This window comes from Rattus rattus, chromosome 5 (assembly GCF_011064425.1).
Source record: "Rattus rattus isolate New Zealand chromosome 5, Rrattus_CSIRO_v1, whole genome shotgun sequence".
In the NCBI taxonomy this organism is placed as follows: Eukaryota; Metazoa; Chordata; class Mammalia; order Rodentia; family Muridae; genus Rattus; species Rattus rattus.
Window position 1 is genome coordinate 155,200,639 of NC_046158.1, and position 23,350 is coordinate 155,223,988.

The 23,350-nt window shown below is 51.3% G+C and overlaps 1 protein-coding gene across 1 annotated transcript in view; it reads left to right on the plus strand.

Annotated features, from left to right (window-relative positions):
* The first annotated feature begins 8,557 nt into the window (after positions 1 to 8,557).
* Positions 8,558 to 23,350, plus strand: part of Phactr3 (phosphatase and actin regulator 3) — a 196,398-nt gene continuing 181,605 nt past the window's right edge. The window contains exon 1 of the mRNA XM_032904910.1: positions 8,558 to 9,068. Within this exon, the coding sequence (XP_032760801.1) occupies positions 8,951 to 9,068 (118 nt within the window). The 5' untranslated portion in view covers positions 8,558 to 8,950. The remainder of the gene's footprint in view (positions 9,069 to 23,350) is intronic.

Below are 23,350 nucleotides of genomic sequence, written 5' to 3' on the forward strand. Positions count from 1 at the left end.
TTCTCATCCTTGTGGCCACGGGATTTATGATGTACTTTTAAAGTACCACCTATAAATTGAGTGCTCTGGGGAGGAGAGAGGGAGGGCAGGGGGAGAATAATTTATAGGCCCACTTGAGCTGGGACGTAGCGGAACCCTCAGCTGGTGTCTGTCATGGAGGGCTGGGTATAAATCCCTGTCGTGGTAAACAGTAGGCTGAGGTCTAGATTCCCCCAAGCGTGTAAATCTGGCAATCACATTGCAGCACACGCATTGGATAAAAGGGGGGGGTGGGCAGCGTGTGGGTGGCAAAGACCATGACTTAAACATGAGCTGTGAATGACGAGAGACCTGTGTAAGATGAACACATGACCCATGTGACCAGGACAGGGACACACCTGGGTCTAAGAGGCTCCTTTGTGGCAGGCCCCTCATGGTCAGACCACACATACCTCTTAGAACACTCCAGGCTTCTCTGCCCACCGAGTTCTTTTCTCATTTGGGGTTTTACTGCTGTGAACAGACTCTATGACCAAGGCAACTCTTATAAATGCCAGCATTTTATTGGGGCTGGATTACAGGTTCAGAGGTTCAGTCCATTATCATCAAGGCAGGAGCATGGCAGCATCCAGGCAGGCATGGTGCAGGAGGAGCTGAGAGTTCTACATCTTTATCTGAGGCTGTTTGCAGAAGACTGGCTTCCAGGCAGCTAGGATGAGGGTCTAAAAGCCCACACCCACAGTAACACACCCACTCCAACAGGGCCATACCTTCTAATAATGCCACTCCCTGGGCGGAGCACATATAAACCATCGCCGAGCTGCTTCTGACCCTGGCCTCCACATAGTACCCCACTGACCAACTCCAGAGTCATGAATCTGAGATGTTCAGGTTCAAGTGGGAGATGAGTCCTTGGTGATAGGAGCCACCTCAGCTCCAGGTCATGGGAACCAGGGCCCTCACTGTCCTTAGAGAATGAATCCTCATACCCCTGGGTGATGCCACTGCCTTTGATCTTCCTGTAGGTGACAACACACAGGACCAAGTCGTTATTCCATCCCATGATGCCTTTGTAGTTAGACATTTGAAGCAAGGTAACCAATACACTTCTTGACCTCCTCCCAGCCTAGCCAGCCACTCTGCCAGTTTCTGGTGTCTTCAGTGATGACACTGACACTCTACTCCTTCGTGAAGGCTGGGCCTACATCATCTGTGACCAGCAAGCAGCAGGACAGGGTTTAATAGCTGAGTGCTACACATGGAAATTTTGTCTGGAGAGAGGGGAGGCAGAAAGAAAGGGGAGGAAAGGAAGGGTCAAAGGTCATTGTCAACCATCTTGTGTGTTCAGGGTGGTACAGCTCCTGCCTTTTGATCTGCTCTTTTCTGTCCCTGACCTACATCAGGTGCAGGGACAGAGCATCTGTGACAACATTAGTAAAAGACAGAAGACTAACAGGTAAGCCAGGTAGGGGAGAGGACCCCAGAGCACAGATGGAAGGTAGCTGCCATTCATGTGTTTGTGTCATGGAACAAGTGATCATTCCCTACACAGTCCTCACAGAACAGTGAACCTGCTGGGGGGATCTTTCATCAACCAAAGGTACTCCCTGCAGTGAGAGGTACCATCAAAAGAGGACCAGGCATGCTGGGATGAATGAAGAGGGTCCCATGAAGAACACACACCATGTATTCCCTGTGGCCCTGGCTACCTCCTGTTCCCTGCCTTTAATGGCCTGCAGGGCCTGAAGCAGCAGCCCTGTGATCTCAGTGACATAGGGGGACAGAAATCCACAACTGGGAGAAACCATGGGCCGTGTTCCTCGGTATCTTGTAAATGGAGTTGACGTCTTGATGATGCAGGCTGGAAGCCCGTGGTCTCACCAGTTGGTCATTTAGATCTTGTGGCATGCTGATAGTGACCAAGGTTTAGTTACTAGCATCTCTGGAGCCACAGCTCACGAAATCCACAGGACTCCGATGCTCCCTTGTGCAAAGAGGGAAAATTAGGGATCCAGCATTGAGGGTCTGGCTTGGGTAATGATTAGAGCCCAAGTCCTGGCTCTAGCACTAGGTTCCTTACCTCAACCTGACCCAGACCTTTCTGGGTTTTTCAGATTCCCTGAAAGCCTCAGACTTGGAGAAAATGGAGGACAAACTGGCAGGACAACGTAGCAGCTTTATGTGGAAGTGTGTCACTTTCTTGTGCCATTGGAAGCAATTCTGGGGTTGGAACACTGATGGCTTTCTAAACAGCAGAGTTGAGGTTTGATGAGAACTTGTGACTTACTGAAGACCCCACATCTCATGGGCATCGCAAGAGATCTCTTGCCTCCCGCTGCCAGCCCATCCCTGGTACTGACCCACTTCGCAAAGTTCTCTGCCGTATCCCTGACCCATATCACAGACATCCACTCAACAAACACCTATTAAACACCATCTCTGCACCCTAATTTGAAAAGAGCAGATCAAAAGGCAGGAGCTGTACCACCCTGAACACACAAGATGGTGACAATGAGTGGTGCCAAGGGCGCAGTGCCGGTAAGGAGCCTCCTCTGCTCATCCACACACCAGGGTGAGAGAGCTGGGGGACAGCCTAAGGACACACACGTGAAGGATGCCAGAGCCCCATCTTGTGCTCAGATTTTCAACCCTGACTTACAGGATTTAATAGACAGACCGAAAGTGAGCGGGACCCTAAAGGGCCATCTGTGGGAAGCCATGAGAAGCCTGTGGCACGTCTCAGAGGGGAGGTGGTAATTGGAGAAGGGCACTGATTTAGTTTCCCTCACTTCTACCCATCCCTTTGACCCTTCCTTTCCTCCCCTTTCTTTCTGCCTCCCCCCTCTCCAGACAAAATTTCTTTCATGTGTAGCACCGGCTGTTCTGAAATTCAATCTGTAGCCTGGGCTTGCTTGCTTGCTTTTTTTTGAGACAGGATCTCTCTTTTATAACAGTCTGGCATGAAACTCACTATGAAGTGCTAAGCAGATGCAGGTGCAGGCTCACCTGGAACTCACAATTCTCCTGCCTCAACTTTCTAAGTGCTGGGTTTACAGGTGTGTTCGATCTCTCACTGATCAAGGATTTTAAAAAAAACACATACTTATATTTTTATGATGTGTCTGTGAGTATAGAAACATACAACATGCACTCCATGTGTGTAGCCCATGGAGTTTAGAAGGGGGCATCAGATCCCCTGGAACTAGAGTTGCAGATGATTGTGAGCCACCCATGTGGGTGCTGGGAACCGAATCCTCTCTTCTGCAAGATCAGTTACTGTTCTTGTTGTTCTCGTGGCTGTTGTTGTTGTTGTTGTTGTTGTTGTTGTTGTTGTTGTTGTAGATCTCCTCCTCTTCATTCTCCTCCTCTTCCTCCTCCTTCCTCAGCAATTCATTTTATTTTTCTCCTCCTCGTTTTTGCTTTGTAGATGAGGCTGGCCTTGAACTCAGAGATCTGCCTGCCTCTATATCCGAGTGCTGGAATTAAAGCTTGAGTCACCATGCCCAGCTCTTTAGCCAGTGTTCTAAACCATCAAGCCATTCTCCAACTTTTGGTACGAGGAGGAGGAGATAAACGGACATGTATGTATGTCTGCTGTCGTGTGTGTGTGTGTGTGTGTGTGTGTGTGTGTGTGTTATGAGGGGGAGCCTGTGTGCTCCAGGCCTAAGGTTGACATCTGGTGTCTGTCTTGGTCCATTTCCACCTCTGTCTTGAGGCAGGGTCTTTCCCCTAAACCCAGAGCTCACTGACCTGACTGGTCTATCTAGCCAGCTTACTCAGGGGATCCCATCTCTTCGTCCTTTGTGCTGAGACTACAGACTGCCCAACAGGTGGGGAGCTGGGGATCAGAACTTCCTGTCCCGGAGGTGGAACCCACTGAACAATTTCCCCAGCCAGAGGATTTTGCCCTGGACACCACCTTGGGTAGTCTCCTGAGCATAAAAGAGTCATAGGAAAAGAAAACCAAGTTCGAACCTGTCTGGCAAGCCTTGGGTGCAGTTTCTCCTGGTGGCCAGCAGAGGGCAGAGCTGGCTGCTTGCTGAAGTGGTACTTGGCTCAAGGCTGAATTTCCAAGTTCTGGATGTATTGACCTTTGTACCTCTTAATCTGGCCCCTGAGATTCAACCAAAGACATCACTTGAGAAGCTTTTTTTCCAAAGTATTGGAAGTTTGCTGGTTCTGTGTTTTCAAAACAGTAAGGGTGAAGAGAAGTTTCTGGGGTCCTGGTGTGTATCAACGTGTTGTCCTTTGCACTGGAACTGTGGTGGCCTCTGATGTCACATGGAGCTGGAGTCCTCATTTCCAGGTCAGGGCCAGTGTGGCCAGAAACCCCCATATATATTCCTTTTCTTGTCTGGCTAATAGTGCCGCTCCCAGGACACTAGTGCCTGCAGGACAGGCACCAGCAGGCAAACAAACTTGACAGAAATCCCTGAGTAGCTGACACAACTGCCCAACCCTGAAGGGATGGCTTAGACCATTATCTCTCTAGGGTGTCCAGATACTTAGTTCCGGGGAGCAAGGAGCTGATGGGCACTTGTGAGAAGGAGATGCGGATCCCAGTGATCATCGGTGTGCCTGTCTTGTGGCAGATCTGTGAGTGGCCACAGCTCACTACAGCATCGAGCATGGATCCCGGGATGGGCCTGACGGAGAGGAAATGGAGACAAGACAAAGACAGACAGACAGACAGACAGACAGACAGAGAGCTGGAATCTGGAGGTCTGGGTTCTCATCTAGAGAAGCCACAGCACCCCAGAAGCTCCGTGTGTTTATTGAATAGAGTTGGACACAAAGGCAAGGTTACAGTATAGAGCTGGAGAAGGAGGCAGGTCTATGCATCGGGCTCAAGGAGGTGGGTTTAGCTAATCTTGGTAGGAGCAAGCCCTGTTAGCGAACAGCCTTCAGGATGCAAATATGGGAGCACCAGAGTGTGGTGAAAGCTATGGTGGACGTTCTCTACACACACTGTCAACATCCAGAATTGCTCTAGAGGAAAACCTGACATGCTTCTGAGCCTCGCTCCAGGGGGAAGAAGGCCTTGTCTTCCTCTGTGGGTTTGAGGCTCTGGGGTCTTTGTTGTGGCAGTGCCCTTGTCAACAGCACATATTCACTCAGAATGTCACGCACACCCTACAGCACACAGCATGGCTGTATGTATGCAAGGAGAAACAGGCCTGCTGAAGCGGTCATGACAGAGTAGGTCATGTGACCCAGTACTGGGTTAGCACTCACCGTTGGTCCTTGATTCCCTTCACCGACCAGCAGAGGCTGTACTTGTGTGTTCGTTCAGTCTACAGTTGTGGAAATGTAGGCCCTGAGAGGCTCCCTCAGGCTTGAGATCATTGGTGCTGAACAGGTCTGTCCTGCTGTAGCTGGTGCTTCCCTCACCACCAAGCCTGATAGAGAAACATCCCTGTGCCACCCTGTCCGCCCCTTCTCTGGTCCTCCCGCTCATCTGTCACTGTGAGACTCAAGGTTCCGTTGGTCCCCCCACCAGCATGGCTCACCATCAAACCATCAAACCTGGCTTCTCCACCCCTCTCATCCGCATCTCTTCTATCTGCAGCTGGCCTGCCCGGTGCCTCTGACTCCCCGAGACCAGCCCTGCTGTTGTAAAAATATAAAAAAAAAAAAAAAGAATCTTTTATCCCCACTAGATCCGGCACCTCAGTGCCCCAAGATATCTGCTAGATATCTTGGCGGAAACGCATCCCAACGCCAAGGAGGCCCAATGTCTCCTGCCGCCGCACACTTTCCTACACTCAAACCGTCACATAAAAGAACACACAACACAATAACCTTAGATCTGATTGGTAAGATATAATTGCCCACCTAAACATACAAAGCCCAGTACCATCCATTAATAACAACCTGTAAATACACAGAGCGGAATCTTAACATCACCCACCATGGCTTCTCTCCCTCTCCTGTCTCTTCCTTCTTTCCATTCCAGTCTCCTCCTCTTCCTTCAAACTTCTCTCCCGCCCATCCTTCCTTCTCCTCCAGTGGCAGGCCTCCTTCTATCCTGTACCTGCCCCTCACCTGTATTTTACAAATTCAATGGGGAGGTGGTTCTGGTGAAGTCACCTGAGTCCTGAGTATGTGACTAGGCAGCTGTCCTTGGGGCAGTGGAATTAGCATCAAAGTACAGATAACTCCAGGGCAAACCACAACACAGCCCCAGCCTATGCCACCTCCTATTCCACCTGCATTCCCTTTCCCACCCAGCCAGCGCCTCAACAGCAGCAAAGGCCGCTTTGCCCCACTCTTGAACGAAAGGCAAACTCCAAGGAAGACAAGGGGTGACGGGGCTCAGAACACCAGGATGGGCCCTGCAAACAGCTCACAGGACACCGGGTTGGGCCCTGGCTCTCTGCAGGTATGGTAGAGATCTGTGCTGTCCCACTCACAAGCTTTGCCTTGGATCTTCCCTATACCTGGAGACACCTCCCATGCTCTCCATTGGCTGCTCTTCTCATGCGTTTGTTCCCTGAATACCATCTCTTCTCACCAGGCTCACCTCTCCTCCAGGGAAGCCTCCTGGCCTCATTGCTCCTCTGTGAGTTGTCCGTGGAGTACTACCAAACCAAGGCCAGGCCTTACTTGTTCACTAAGCCTCTCTGGGAAAGCACAGGTGTGGGAACACAGTAGGTACTCGGGAAAGCTTTAATAGACAGGCAGAAGCATCTATGAGTCTGAACTTTCTGTAAGAAGGCAGCCTGCCCTGACAATGTGGGGGCGAATTGGTCCTCCTGTAGCCGCCTTCTTATCTCTTCTGTGTGTGTGCGTGCACACATTTGGCCATGACCTCCTGTTCTGCTCCCCGCCCTGTCCTAGGCAACCTCCAACGCTTTGCTTTTATTCTACAGTGCTTCTTTGCAATGGGGTCAGAGAGCGAGCCTTTCACAGCTGTCCTCTCTTCCATGAGCGTGCATCTCCTGGGATGCCACATAGTGATACTTAGCCTCTCACTGTTTTCCTTGGAGACAGGATTTCACTGCGCAGCCCAGGGCGGCTCCAAACTCACATGGTTCTAGCCCTTTCTCAGCCTCTGGAATGCAGGGGTTACAGGTAGGAGCCACTATATGGCATTGATCACTTGAAGGACCAGCTGGTTTCTTGTACTTTTGGACCACCACGAAGTGTGGTCTCCTGCTTAGTCTTGAGGGGCTTAGAGTCCATTATTTTGTCCAGCGAGTTTATGAGTTTGGAGAGAAGGAAGAGGAGGAAAGGGAGAAAAGGAGGAAGAGGAAGGGGGGGAGGAGGAGAGGAAGAAGGGGAGGAGGAGGAGGAGAGGAGGAAGAGGAGGGAAGGGGGAGGAAGAGGAGGAGGAGGAGGGAGGAGGAAGAGGAGGAGAGGAAAGAGGAGAAGAGAGGAGGAGGAGGAGGAGGAGGAGGAGGAGGAGGAGGAAGAGGAAGGAGGAGGAGGAAGGAGGAGGAGGAAGAAGAGAGGAGGAGGAGGAGGAAGGAAGAGGAGGAGGAGGGGAAGAGGAAGAAGAGGAAGACCACTATCTCTTCCACTCCAGGCTACTGAGTCTGGGAACTCCTTGGATAGGGATCTGCACACCAACCAGAAAGCCACATCCTTACAGTGTGTGTGCCAGCCAAGGTCTGTTCTGAAGTTCAATGCTCTCCTGCCTGGCGTGTGCCCATTAGGCTCTCCTGCCCAGTGATCAGCAAGGGTGGGTTTGCTAAGTTGTTTTGAATTTTAGAACTTTATTTTGGAACTTGAGCCATCACCTTCCCAGGAGTGAAGTCTAAGCACTTATTCCTACTTCTTGAAGTGTCCCCTGTGCATCTTCTAACCCAGTGAGGTAACACAGCAAGGCCCCCAATCCTACTCTTGGCCCTTACAGGACTTCCTCATCCCCCATCCCACCCCACCCCCCACAGCAGGAGAGAGGAGTTGCCTGCTCACTTCCAAGCTCTGCCTAGGAAAGTGAGAAAGGCTTCCTTAGCACCATAGGGAAGGGGGAGAGGAACCTCCTTGCTGTTCCCTCTAGTCCCTGGTCCCCTCCGTTTTCTTCAAGGTGTTTAGGGAGATTCCCTTGAAGGCACTTATTCCCTCTCCATGGGCTGAGGAATGGGTAGGGAGGAAGAGAGTGATGCCTCACGGGTCCTGGCCCGGCGCTCGGTGCTGCTCCCTTTTCATTGTGGATAGGTGAGGGTGGCAGTACCATCCCCAAGAGAAGGGCCAGGATCTGCCTGGAGAGTGCCTTCAAGGGAGGCACCGCCCTCGCCTCGGGGCTCCTCCTCTCCGGTTCGCATGGGTGGGGTGGGGGTGAGGGGAAGGAGGGCACGTGGCCGCTTTCTGTCCTAGAGCACCAGGTATGGTGGTGGGCGGATCATAACCCAAGATCCAGCCCCTATGTCTCCCCGGCCTCGGACAGTCCAGGTATTGGAGACCCCTCCCCATCACCACTCATTCTCACTCCCAGCTCCGTGACGTCATGCTCCTCGCGTGGCATGATGGGAGAATCCTAATGTTTTCCAACAGATGCTCCAAGAACAGCTTTCAGATTAAAGCAATTGCAAGAGCAAAGATTCTCCTTTTTCCCTTTTTTTCGGGGGGGTGGGGGGTGGGGTGGGGGGAGGGAGCACCCCCAGATATTCCTGGACATCTCCCCCAGCCCCAAGCACGCCATAAACACTGACAAGAAAAAGTTTTTATTTCCTGGTTCAACTTTTTTTTTTCCCCTGGAATATAAGCCGAAGAATGGGAATAAATACGAATAAATAACAAAGCGAGGCCGCGCAAGCCGGTATGCGCCTGGCTGCAGCCTGCAAGGCTTTTGTCTCCCCATCCTGAAGCCAGCCTGGCGTCCTCCTCCGTTTTTTTTCTTTCCCGGCCCCTTTTGCTTTTCCTTTTAAAAAAGACGCCCTCTCCAGCCCCCTCGCCGGTGACCTTGGCCGCCTAGGATGCTCTGATTCCGCATCTCCCTCCAACTTGCCCCCGCGTCGCCTTTCCCATGGCCGCATCCGAGGACGGCAGCAGCTGCCTTGTGTCGCCGCGGGGCCGCTCGCAGAGTGACCCCAGCTTCCTCAGCGACTCCTCAGCCACCTCCACGGACGCCGGGGAGAACCCAGGTACTGGGCCCGGCGGGGGCGGCCAGGCGGGATGGGGGAGACACAAGGCAGGTGGCATGGGGACCACGTCTCCATGCGCCACAGTTCCCCTGCCTTCACTGGGGGGGGGGGGGCAGCGGCCCTTTTCAGGCACCACCGGGGCCGTGGTTCCTGTCCCCAGCACACAGGGCTGCCTCGGAGCCCTTTGTCCAGAGAGGAACCGCTTTGCTGGTAGAGCTGGATGCTCTGCAGTGTGCCCTGTTGGCTGGCTGCTGGGCATTGCAACCCAGTAGGGAGTGCCACGGTGTGCAGCTGACTGACCAGAGGAAGGGTCCTCAGGCCACCTCCGCCCAGGGTTGGTGCTTACTCTGCCTTCTGTCCAGGCCTTCCTATGGTCCTGTGCTACCCACCCGAAAAGATCGAGGCAGCAGTACACTCCTGCAGCCACCATGCCCAAGGCTGTCACTTGGTACCAGGACTCCAGCCAGGTCTACCGCACCTGGGCACACCCGCCTCCCGGGACAGGTGTGCTGGGCAGAGCTGCTGTGGAGAAATGAAGGGTGTGAGCCCGCCCGGCGGAGCGGGTTTCTTTACACTCTGTGGGCTTGTCCACTCCTCCACACTCAAGGCAATGTGGATTGTTTAGGTGATAAACAGGTCACAGAAGGCATCTATGCGGCTTGATTGATGACTTTCCTGGGACCAAGAAAGGCCTAATGAAGCAGGAGGGGGTGGGCTGTGTGCTCTCTGTCACCATGGAGACGCAGGAAGCAAAGTGATCATTAAAACCTTTCTCCACCAGAAGGCAATTTTCACTTCTGGGGAGAAGTCAGAGCTTCTGAAATGGATCTTTCAAAAAAAAAAAAAAATCAAAGCTGGTGTGTTTGTGTCAAGTGGAGGGGCTCAGTTCTGTGTCTTCATGAGGTGCAACCCCTCATAGTTGCTGTTTGATAATGCCTTACTTTGCTTTCCTTTGTACACATCTCTTTAAATGCAAGGACCCCAGAATGGGGACTAAATGGTGTTAAATGATTGCTAAATGATGGCATTAAATCCCAGGGGCCAGCAAAGACTGGCTTTGTGCTGAGAGATTCCACAAGAGCTATACGAACTACCCAGAAAACTCCCTTTTTAAAAAGTAGCTCTGAGGGACCCCATTGGTAGAGTTCAGGGAAGGACTGAAGGAACTGAAGGGGATTTCAACCCCATAGGAAGAACAACAATATCAACCAACTGAGCCCCCCAGAGCTCCCAGGGACTAAACCACTAACCAAACACATATAGAGACCCATGGCTCCAGCTGCATATGTAGTAGAGGATGGCCTTATTGGCCTCAATGGGAGGGGAGGACCTCGGTCCTGTGGTGGAGGCTCAATACCCCAGTGTAGGGGGAGGTGGGAAATGGGGGTGGGTGGATGGGTGGTAGAGCATCCTCCTAGAAGCACAGGGGAGGTAAGATGGGATGGGGGGTTTGAGGAGAGGAAACCGGGAAGGGGGACAGCATTTGAAATGTAAGAAAATGAAATAACCGATATAAATAAATATAGATAAATAAAGTAGTTCTGTGGGTACCAGGACCTGATATGGAAATTTTAAGCCATAAACCCACCCAAATCTTATAAGATGCCCTTGTTAGGACTTTGACATGGTCAGTCACACCTGCTCACACCAGCATTCCAGGAAAGAGAGTCCCTGAGTCTAGGAGGGCAAGTTGATTTCCACAGTTTCCAGGGCAGGCTGCGGCAAGTAGACCCTTAAGTCACTAATGAAGTCTTCCCTTAGTCCTGTGTAACACCCATGGCGGATGGTTTCCCAGCTCTCAGAGATACTGTGGAAGGTGAATGGTCCCTTACCAGACAATCACTTCCGCTCCTTTGTCTCTTTGGCAGTAAAAAGAGGCAAACTTGAAATGGAGATTATGGGGAATCTAGCTTTTTGGCTGTCTGTGAGCTGATGCGTCTGTGGGTGGCAATGGCAGGTGGGCTGCTATCTGTCCACGAGGGAGCAGGGAAGAGGGCTGAAGTCTAGCCCCAGTATGAAGTCTAGCATGGGAGGACGTGCTGGAGCCGTCGATGGCTTAGGATGGTCAAAATGGAGCTGCTTTGGGGGAGTGAAACGTCTGAAATTCCATGAATGGTAGGACCAGGCATTGAGCATTCGTGGGTTGTGTTCAGCAGTGGAATTCTGACCAAAAGGAGAATCTTCAGGTTGAGAGAGATCCGCAAGCCAGAAGGGTGGGGTGTGGAAGGTGTTCGCATACTCCTGCCGGTGGGAGACTAGCTAAATCAATACGGCCTGCCACCCATCTACCCTGGGTACAATCACCCGTACTGCGTGTGACTTGGGGCTTCCAGAGAGTCTGATGTTCTAGTCAGTTCTTGGCACAGCCCCTCATCTGACCCCCACCCCCAACCAATGTAGGCTCTTTTCTCTCTAGGTACCTGCTGAACCCAGCCAGTGGCCCCACAATGGCCAGATTCAGGAACATAGAAGAGTGTCCTACCTCCATCTAGTGTCTTTGGTTTTCTAAAACAGTCCTAAACTGTTTTCACCCTTCCCCAAGGCTCTTTGAATTTAACAACGTTCTTTTAGTCAAATCTCATAAAGCATTCTTGGAAAAGTAAGTTTGGGGTGCTTTGGCCCCTCTTCCTCCCTGTCAGTACTACCCTGTAGTGCCCTGCTCTGATATTTCCTCTTCTCTCCCTGATAGAAGACCAGATGAGTTCAAAACAGTCACGGGGGTGTGTCGAGGGCAAGTCTTCAGTGTGTGATCTAATTGCCTTGGCCATGGAGAGCTTACCATACCACTGCGTCTGTGTCTGGTTAGAGAACTCTTGCCCTGGGGAGACATAACTGAATGTCTAGCCCTTCTCTCCTCTAGAGAGCCAATGATTGAGCCACATTCTATCAAAATCCAATATGGAAAAACCCACAGTTTATCGGGCTTCCATACAGAGAATGGATGAGCGGCTACTTACAGAAATTGGGTGACATCAAAGCAACTCCACTACCAGAGGATGTAACCCCAGTGTGGACAACAGCTGTCCAGGGTGGTATGAATGGAATTCCTCACCTGCCTCCCATAGTCTCACATACTCCATCTAGCACTGCCCAAAGCCATGAGGTCACATGTCATTAAGGACATAGGACAGAATTGCGTCCTGACCTCGGGGGGTCTTTTGCAGATAGTCCCAGTGGATGGGGTAGAGGTAACAGCTGTTGTACTCAAAGGACAGCATTTCCCAGCTGCCTCCCCCTTTAAGCAGTCATGCAGCAACAGTCCAAGGCATGTGCTTTCTAGTTGAGCTATGAGGAGTTGTGTTGTGTCCTGCGTTTACCCATGGTGAGCAATACGGTGCTGATGGCCTGAGCGCAGGCCGACTGGGGCTCATATGATAGGTGGATGCCGGCTCATGGGCTCTCTGTGCCGTAGGACTCCACATTAATTATCTTCTTTTTTTTCTTCTTCTTCTTCTTTTTTCTCTTTTTCGGAGCTGGGGACCGAACCCAGGGCCTTGCACTTGCTAGGCAAGCGCTCTACCACTGAGCTAAATCCCCAACCCCACATTAGTTATTTTAATGACACTGCTCCTTCTGCTCAGTACATCCTGTTTCACACTCCTTACAGGAGCTGCTTGCTGACTGTGACACCACCCCAGCTCACGAGTGTGTGTCCCTTAGGACAAAGGGTGACAAATGGGGTCTTGTGATAACCGGCAATTCCTCGGCCACATAGAGCGTGTCCTTGTGGCTTCCTGTTATACAGAGTTTCTCAGCATCCCCATTTATGGCGTGGATCAGCACGCGGTGCTCAAGTTATTTGAACCAAGTTGGTCCTCCCCGTGTATTGATGTCTCGGCTCCGGTCATGGCTCCCTCTGCGCCTTTGAAAGGTTCTAAAATGGAGTGAGGTTTCCTTCCAGAATGAAACTTGTAACAAGCCATGGAGTGTTCCTACAAGCTTTTCTCCTTCCAAGGAGCTCAGAGTCTCTGGGGATCTGGCTTTCTCTCCTTGAGCTGTCAGGTTCCTCGTCACCCCCTGCACCCCATCTTGGTTTCATACTTCCCTCTCCGGCCTTCTACGATCTGAGTCCTCCCTCCCTCCCCTGAGTATGTCCTTGCACTGATCTGTCTTCCCCTTGTCTTCTCACAGCTCATCTCCTTGGACTCCTTGGGACCCCAGATCAGCCCACAGGCACTTTTAATGCCCTTTGAAGTGTTTCTGTGACTTTTATCAAGGTTTTACCTTGGAGGGACCATTGTATGAGGAGGCAGTACTTCCTTCCGACCAGGTCTTCTCAGCTCAGTGATCTTGTCCTGGGTGGTCAGGGTCTCTCTGTGGGGCAGGGCCATCCTGTGCATTTTAGGGTATGGAGTGACTCCCTGACCTTTGTCCTTTAACAACTGCTGAGGTTTGGGATGGGCCAGGTGGGAATGAACCAGGAGGAGCTTACAGCAATCTACAGGGGCAGGTCGCTTTTGCCTTGTGGCTCAGAGAAGAAGGAAGCTCTTTCCTCCAGAGCTGCAGACTGATGTAGAGACACAGCCCTGTAGATTCTGGGCGAGGGTGCCTGCTTCCTCCATGGCCCATTCCTCCTATAGCTCGGCAGAAGCTTCAGCTGGTTGTAGTGTTCTTACCACAGCTTCATCAAGAGACACCCGGTCTTGACACCTTCTCCCACAGCACTATATCCAGCTGCCTCTGGCTTCCTGGAAACTTTCCCTTGCCCTGTGACCTCCCACTGTGACCTCCCACTCCAAGCCTTGCCTCCCTTCCCACCCTGGAGACTGCCTCAAGCTTGACTTTTGTCTCATTCTCTTTCTTTGTCTCACTTACTCTACAGAGGAGCCAAACTGTGATGTGCAGATTTGACTCTGGGCTCTCCTTCATCTCTGACCCTCAGTGGGGTCGTCTGCCTTGGGATAGCGAGGAGCACAGGGCACCATAGCCAGCCCGGATCACAGCTCTTTCTGTTTGTATTCCTCGAAGGTTCTCTTCCTCTGGAGTCCTGAGTTCTGGGGATCTCCCTCTGGCCCCTTGCAGAGCGACTACATGTTTTAATTAGCAGTAGAACTATGCAGTAATTACCTTGTCAGTTTTTTCAGGGTTATTAAAAATAAAAACTACATGCTTTACGAAAACAAAGAATGAAAACTTGCAGTGTTTTCTACTGGTTATGGAAGTGTGGGGTGTTCACATCGAACGTGATTGGATACTTCTGGAATTTCTGGTCCCTGTCTCCGAACTAGAAGCCAGTGGCCAGGAGCAGTGTTTCAGGTACCAGCCATTGCTCATGTGTCAGAGCATAGCTCCCTTTCTGTCTTCACCACACAATCCCATCTTCCTCCTTTGATTTGATGGACATCTCACAGCCCCGCCTTCCTCCTTTGATTTGATGGACATCTCACAGCCCCGCCTTCCTCCTTTGATTTGATGGACATCTCACAGCCCCGCCTTCCTCCTTTGATCTGGTAGACGTTTTCTGGTCTGATCATCAGTACTGTTGCAGGTGACATCTTGAAAACACACGAAACACAGTGCGTTAAAACGGCAATCGCATTCCGCACATACATCAGCCCCCTTTCAAGGGCTTGGTGGTCATGTGACACTACGGTCTCCAAGTTGGAAACTGCAAATCTAGAATGTGCTAACCTGCAGACAGTTTGCTGACCAGTGATGCTCTGGCCTGGAGTCTCCCTGAAGGACTCCCCAGAGTTGACTGGTAAATATGCCAGTGTGTTTCTGTGATCTTGGCTCTCACGCTGGAGGGATTCCCAGCCCTCCTTGTTCTGATATTTGTCAGAAAGCCTGAGAACTTAGTGTCTTAAAATTAAAATTTAAAATTTAAAGAAGAATGGAGAAACAGCTCGGCAGTAGAATGTTGTCAAGTATGCCCAAAGCCCCAGGCTAGTGTGTTACTGTCCTGCATGTAGAATGGGCAGAGATTAGAGAATTCTACTGGTCCACAGGGAGGACATTTGGGGACATCGCTATTAGGCATCCCCACATCCCAGCATCTCCTAGAATAATCCCATCTGTCATTAACAAGTCCAGGGGAGCTGTGATGGACACTGCTTGGGCCAGTCCAGTCCCCTGGTGCCTGGCTCTGTCAGGGTATTGGGGGAGTGTGGACAGTGTCCTCAGGGTCAAGGACTTATCTCAGTTACTGATGACAGGATGGTTGGGGAGGATCCAGATTCCTTTCTGTATTCTGGTCCTCCATATGTCAAAACCACATGATGTGTGGGCAGCTGACCCCCAGACAATGACTCCAAAGGCTTCGCCATCACCTTTTCCCCTTGCTCACCATTCCTTTCCTCGATGTGGAGACTGCACTTTTTTCTGCATCCAAGCTTAAAGCCAGGGCCTGCATTGAGTCTCCACTTTACCTTCTGTCTTAATAGTTATTGGCTGGTGTACTGGTCATCAGTGAGTACGTTTGGACGTGTCTTTGCTGGTTGTCCTGCTGTGATGAGATTGTTATCCTCACCAGTGGCCCTGACTTCTAGGGAATGGTCTGCTTGAGAGAAGAGGGAAGCTGTCAGGACAGACTGAAGGTTTGGAACAGGTGGGTGTGTGCAGGGTGGGATGCCCAAGATTGGCAGAGTAGACAGAGATACCCCAGGAATCAAGGCAGCTTGCCTCTAACCAAGTGTGTGAGGGAATTTGATACCCATCATTCCTAGCTTTGAAAAGTTCCCTTACCCTACAACTCACCTTATTCAGGGGTCAAACTCATAGGGCTTCAGAGTCACAAAGGGAGCCTAGCACAGAGGCGGTCCCTAATGGGGTAGTGGCCCAGTAGACGGCCCCTTCCAGGAGCTGTCATGGTAATCCACATTTGTATGGAAGATGTGATTTTTAATATTGACAATTTAGCCAGTTAGGTTTTGCTTTGATGTGGTGGTTTAAATAAATTAGATCAGGGTCTTCTCTGGGGCAGGAAAATGGCTCTGTGACATTCTTACCCTAGCTACAACAGGACTTCTTCACCTCCAGTGAAAGGCACAGGATGTGTAAATGCTAGGCATGACTTGGCTTTTTGGAGCCCTGCTGGTGACATCCATTCTTGTATACCAGCTTGGCCAGAAGGGTATTGAATGACCACACCCAGGTGCAAGGGATGCTGGGAAGTGTAGTTTTTTTAATTTGGCAGGAGTACAGTAGAGCGATGTTCTTCCCAAGGGAGCGGGTGCAAAGCTGAGGATTTGACTCAGTGGTAGAGCACTTGCCTAGCAGTTGTGAGGATCTAGGTTCGATTCCCAGCACTGTAGAGTAAAAGAGGAGCAGGCACATAGTCAGGGGGACTGACGTTGGGGCATTTAACCACTCAGTCATGATTAAAAACAGTATATCGTGTGACCAAACCAAACCATGTTGGGTACTGGCCTGGGGTTTGTGGCTTGAATGAGAAACTGACACCATCCTTACGTTTTATGTTTCTTATTCCTGAGAAATAAGCTTGGGCCAGCCTGCAGAGTCCAGTCTTTAGTGACCAATGACTGAAGGGAAATATGCTCGTCATTTCTTGCGGCACAAGGGACAACCCTACTCCTTTCAGTTTTCCCTCGAAAGAGCCAGGGACTAACCTACCTGTGGTCACATACATGCTCAGGTTTTGTGTGACAACCGCAGGCAGTGGTCACTCACATACGAGGGTGGCTGTGGTCCCATAAGATTGTGTCCCTGAGGACACGGAAGTCTTATTAGCTTGTGCAGATATACTCTTCAACGGGCATGCGTTAAAAAGGCGGTCTAGCCATTCCTCAGAATGTGGTCCCTTTGTCAAACCAGGTGGGACTGGCTTAAAGAGGTGGCTTAAAGGGTCTGATTCCATGAGCTTGAAGCTCCACCCACCCTGCCTGCCCCATTGAATCTCCCTCTCATCCCCCTCCCCAAATTCTCTGTGTGTGCATGAGTGTGAGCATGTTGTAAGTGCAGCCCAGAGTGTTAAGTGCAAATGTGTGGGTGTATAGGTCAGAAGTCAGTCCTAGATATTCTTTCTCTAGAGGCAACCATCATGGTTTTTACATGATTGTTTTTTAATAAGGTCCGTTACCAACCTGGAGCTTTATAAGTAGTCTGGTTGGCCAGTAAGTACGAGGGGTCCTCCTGTCTTGCACTCCCCAGCGCTGGAATGAGAAGTGTGCACATCCACACCTGGCCTCACTTCCCGCGCCATCTCCCAGCTCCTGCACCTCATTGGGAAGCCAGCTTCTTCAGAAGGAGCAGTTTGCACAGGGCACGCCCATCTGTAGTTCCTTAAGTACAGGGTGCCTACCCCCTTCCGTTTCCCACCTCATTTAACTAGAATGGCCACTGGGCCTCATTTAACTAGAATGGCCACTGGGACAAGAGTTTTATCCATTGAAAGTCAAGATAGTCGATGGCAGAGAATCAGTCAGCCTTGTGCAGAAATGCGAGAGGTCCCTGCTCGGATGGCTGTGTCTCATGTTCTTGTCATCTCATGAGCTCATCAATCAGCGTGGACAGTCGTTAGTTGGCAGATGTATAATGTCTCCACCAGGAGGTGAGGGGAGGGCAGGAGCTGAGACTGAACCACCTGATAAGCATACTCATTGCATTATGAAGTTGGTTTGGATAGGGCACTTTTCAAATGTCGGATCCTCAATACTTTTACTAATGAACCATGTGTCTGTTAACCACTCGTCATCACTGCCACCACCATCATCTTCCTCCTCCTTTGTGTTCTTTCTTGAACGTCTGTATCCACGTGAAGATAAAAATCATCCCAAGAATTTAACTAAAGTCAGAAGAGAGTTCAGAAGTTCTTCTTGCTTCCCTTCGTGGGGAGAGCCTGGACTTAGGTGATGCTTCCCTGGGATTAATTTGTTCCTCAGATTCCATGAGCTTCTGACCTTCCTTCAGCCCCAGCTCCTGTTCCGAGGGTTGGCTTGCCTTGCCTGCTGCCTCTATTATTCTCTTACGCTTCTTGTGTGAACAGGGATATGGTTTCTCTGCAGAGAGGTCTCTGAAGTGAGTCCGCAGCTTCTGCACCTGTGGGTTCAACCAACGCCAACCCGAAGTGGCAGAACAATGTCATCCACTGCTGGGGTTGGAACCCAGGATCTCATTCATGTCTGACAAGCACTCTGCAGAGCACAACATTCCCAGCTCAAGGCTGTTTTGTGTGTGTGTGTGTGTGTGTGTGTGTGTGTGTGTGTGTGTGTGTGTGTGTGTGTGTGTGTGTGTGTTGTGCATAATTGTGTGCAAAGGCCAGAGGTCAACATAGGATGCCTTTCTGAGCCTTTTCTCTCCATATCCTTTTGAGCAGGGGTCAGTCACTGAACCCAGCACTTAGGGATTGTTTGTCTGGTGAGCCACAGGGATTCCCCTTCCCCCTCTTCCCCAGCACTAGGACTGCAGGTGGATGGCTGTGCTCACACAGTGTGTCTATATGGGTGGATCTGAACTTGGGTCCTCATAGTTGCTCGGCACATTACAATAGAGCCACCTTTACATATACATTGTGTTGTGTGCACACGCATACGCATGTGGAGGTCAGAGGAAAACTCCTGGTGCTCTCTTCTACCTGTGGCCCATGGAGATCCAGCTCAGGTGGTCAGGTTCTTCTGATCTTTTCTGCTGAGCCGTCTTCCCAGCCCTGTCACAAACTTTTAAAATTATCACTATTCTCTCAGCAACCTGGTCGGCAACAGCTAACAGTATTTCCAGTGTATGTGGCGTCATAAGTCATCTGGAGATGACTTAAAGCACTCAGGAACGCAAATGGGCTCTAGGCAGACCAACAGCCATTTGTGGTCAGGGACTTGAATCCCGCTGGATCACGGTCCTAGATTAATCCTCATGGATACCCAGGGAGTACTGGGTAATTTTTACAACAGATATGTTTTAGTGAAAAAGGAAGATGGGCTTTAGATATTCCTAATGCCACGGTGGCCAGCAATTGAAGTACAGAAAGATCCTGAAGGTCTTCTTGCCTGAGGTACAGGTGATGGAGGCACCAACATGACGCAGTCTCTGCCATCACTTATCATACTGGTCCATGCTCCTTCGACAGTTATTTCTCTTCCAGCCAATATTTACACACCACGATGTGCATGGAGAGTGGGGTGGGGTGATACGAAGAGGGCCTCACAGCCTGTAGAGCTTCTCTGTCTGTCTGGAGTATCCATAGACAAAATCCTAGCTATGTATGTGCAACATGTTAGACACATGAGTCTGCCCCCTTTGGGATTGTTTCTGGTTCTTCTCTGCAGTGCCACAGGCTTGCAGAGGTACCCTAGTGCCCCCTCCCCACCCCCGTGGCCTGCAGCAGCACGCTTCCATCCTGGGATGTCTGCAAGCTGATTGGTTGGTGATCTCAGCTGGGCTCATCCGTGGCTGTTTTCTGTGTGTCTCTTATATATCTCACGTCTGTGGTCCAACCCAGCTATTGCTGTCTTGGGCAGGGATAGAAGTAAACACACAGGGCTTTCAGGGCCAACATTTGCTCCTGCAGATTCTGTTGGAGTTGACACATGGACCAGCGTCAGGCCGAGGGAAGATTGTCCGCTGCGTTCCTTTGATGGTCACAGGGATATACTCTTAAGTCTGGCCAGTCCCCATTCTGTGGCCTCCTGGAGTCAGGTCCGTCTTATGGTTTCCTGCCATTTCTGATTCAGAGCACCTTGATATTAAGTGGTCAACTGGCCAGGCCCTGAAGGACACGGGGAGGAATGTGGACTCTGGAGTCAAAATTTCTGGGTTTCCTATCAGCCCACTCTGGTCACAGTGTGACTTTGCGGGGTCCATCTGACATCTCCAAGTCTTGGTTTCCATACGTGCACAGTGAGTGTTGCGTAGAGCAGGGACTACTGAGAAGGGCAGTTTTGTTTTTTTATCGAGCATGGAAACCCAGGAATAGCCCAGCCCCTGTGAGTCTTCTGCAGCTTCTCTCGTGTCCAGGGGAGAACGTCCACTACAGGCATGGAGTGTCTCCTGTGTGCCTTGATGTCTGACAGAGGAAAGCTGTGATCCACCGCTTGCCCGCAGCCTCCAGATGCCCCACTGGTGGCTGGGATGGCTCACTGATGCCAAGGAAAATCGAGCCTCCCCCAAGGAATTTTCAACTCTGCTTTGCCTAGCCTGGAGCAGTAGGGTGCACAGGGGAGCCCTCCTTCAAGGCATTCCCTAGGAGAACTAGAACACCAGGGTCAGAGGATGACTCAGAGGGCAGCTGGGGCTCTAGGCTGAGACTGACCCCATACACCAGGAGTCCCTTAGGTTCTGAGGTTGGTGTGGGCTCTGGAAGGGATGTATGTGCGCATGCCGGGCCTCTTGCGCTCTGCTGGCCCACTTTCCCAGAGTCCTTACAACAGCTGATCTGTTTTCGTATGAATTAAAGCTTTGGGGAGAATCTCTGCTTTCTCTCCCTGGTCTTCATGGGGAGGGGAGTAGTTGGGAAGGTTCACCGACATATCACAGAGCCATCGACACATGCTCTCCCATGCTTCAGATGGTCTGGCCTGACCAGACAGCTCTTTGGTAGGTAGGAAAGGCCAGTGTCCTCTTTGTCAACCTTGGGAAGCTAATGGGACTAACCTGGCCCTTAGATAACTGTTCCGAGTGGGGTGAATATTCTGATCAAATCGTCTCTTAAGATTTTCCTCGGTCTTTCCCACTTTCTATCATTTTCCAGCATCCTTTAGCTAAGGGTTCGGGCCTCTCTAAGCTCCATCTTCAGTCACCGTGCAAACCCCTTGTCCTTGCTCAATGCTCTGTGCCCGCACTGAACGTGCAGCCAGGTGGCCTTTTGTCTGGTGGCCGATACTTATCTCTGCCCACTGGTGACAAAAGAAGGCAAAAGGGAGAAAGGAAAGGAAAATCTGAACAGTTAAGCCACCCACCTCATGGTGACCTGAGGTTAAACTGTGTCGCCCTGATGAAAATCCCCGGAGCCGGCAAAAACTGGTAGAGGGGCTCAGAGCTCAGCCTAAGGCTCACACGTATTGCTAAAACAGGCCTGCACATTTGTGGATAATTAGTCTCTGTGTGGCTTTTAAAAAAGAGCAGATCCCAGTTTATTCCAGCAGGATGTGCACAGAGCAGCTGTTCTCCTGGGGGAGTGTGTGTGCTTCCTTCTGACCGTTTGTCTTTCCCTCTCTGCTGCTCTCCTGGCTGCGGGCTCAAGCCGGAGGCCTCATCTCAGTCGGGGACCCTTGGGCAGGAGGACGAGGGCTTGTTTCCTTCAGCTTCCGTGGGCTCTGCTGACATTTCAGGTGCCAGCGCTTCTTAGAGATAGGACGCAGTAGCTCTTCTCGGCACTGGGAGTCGGGAGGAAGAGAAAGACAGATACAGACAGCAGCAGTGGCAGTGCCGCTTGGCTCACAGCAGGTGTGGTCCCTGTCTTTCTCCCTCCCTCCCAGCACACTGTGAGGCAATTACAGTACCCAGCATGCTGCAGGCATGGGGGTGAGCAAACCCACAGCCCCACCTTCCTGCAGTGAGGAGTCTAGTGGGGGTGGGCTCCGGTAGGCTTGGCACAGGTGGCTGGCTGTACCATCAAGCTGGGGGAGAGCTGCCCTGCTGTCCTGTGAGGAAGGCACAGGGCTGGCAAGGGCCAGCATGCTCTGCAAGCTGGAGGAGGTTCTGGGGTTGGGAGGATCACTTGAACAAGAGCAAAAGGCAGGTTGGAGGAAAGGGAAGAAACATATTGGGCCAAGAGAAGATTGCTTACAAAAGCCATGTGTGTGGGGAGGGGGGGAGCTTGGGATGTTCAAACAACTGGAACATCAAATTGGAGAGTTTGGAAGGTTTATGCATAGTGCGGTGGTGGGAGAGAAGCCAGGACCTTCATGGGGGAAAGGACAGTCTCCTCTAAGCGAGAGCATGAGAAATCAGAGAGGAGCATGCATACACAGTGTGTGCACGGACAGGAGGCATGTGCACGCTGTGCGTACTACTGACAGAGTCACTCTCACCCATGCACATACTTTTAAGACCTTCCCCTAGCACGGAGTTCTGGGGTAGCCTCTAAGGAAGGAGGGTATGGCCTTCAGCTCACTGTGCAAAATGTCTGACTCAATTTCTGACAGGCCTGTGAGAAAATCATGACCCTGGCCTTCTTCGGAAGGCCAGTGTACCTCCTGGGGCATCTGTGTGGCATTTGGCCACACTGTTGTGAAGCCAAGGGCTTTGTCCAGCATGGACATGGGGATCACCGTGGGTCATTAATCCCACGTGAGGGGCAGCAGTCTCTTTAGGGCTTGGTAGGAGGAGAGGCTGATGAGTAGAGAGAGCCTGGGTGTTCTGACCTGGGAGTGATTGTCTAGGCCACAGTGAGCTTTGGGAGTTTGGACTTAGATTTTGGATAAAATTCTCCTCTTGGGATGTGGAGCCCGGTGGCAGCTGGGCCACACTGAGTATTGACTATGCTTCTCCGCTAGGAGGAAGGGAGAGACTCTTAGCAACCTCTGCCCTTTGCAGTTCCCATCCCATGTGTGGAGGGTCTAGTAACAGTGATATCACTGTGGCTAGGCTGAGTGACATAGGGACATTTAACCATGAGAAAGTGTGGTTACCCCCCGTGTGACCAGTCCCATCCAATGAGCCCTTCAGAAGGTGTGAAGCTCTTCATGTGTCTGAGATTAGAGCCCAGCGTGGGTTAGGGACAGTGACTTTGGATGGGGGGAGGTTGTGCAGGGCAAGAGATACTTGTCCTGTTGCTTAGCCTGGCTCTGCTGACCATTGACAGGGAACGTGGCCATAAGCAGCTGAGTTTTGTCTGACCTGAGCCCCATGTGAGGGGGGACACGGACTCTTCCCAGGGTCCGACTGAGAATGCACACTGGTCAGTTTGGCTCTAGCCTGGAAGGCCTCAGAAGAATTCCCAGTCTTGTGAGTCCAGGCTTCCCAGAGCCATGCTCTAAGCATGGGAACTGATGGGGCAAAGGGCTGCCACTGTCCTTGTTCCCCATCAGAAAGCTTGAGGTCACAGGGTTGGGCTGAAGAACACAGCCATGTGCTGTTCCCCTGGCTGTTGACTCGGTCCCAGTAGCACACACAGGGTGTTGTTTTTCCAAGTCCCTAGACCTAGTAACTGCTCTTCACATCTTACCCGAGTTTCTTCTGTGTTTCCCCTAATGTCCTAGTTAGCGTTTGGAGAAGAAGCCAAACCAAATTCAGGTTCCTCTGACATCTGCGTGCCCGTCCCTGTCTGTCCAGACCTACAGCTGTAGGTCCTACCATTTACCTGGATCCTGGCACCACCTACTTGGAGGGAGTAATGGATTCCACAGGTTGAGGGCTTTGTCTCAAACAGGGCCCCCTCCCCACTTCAG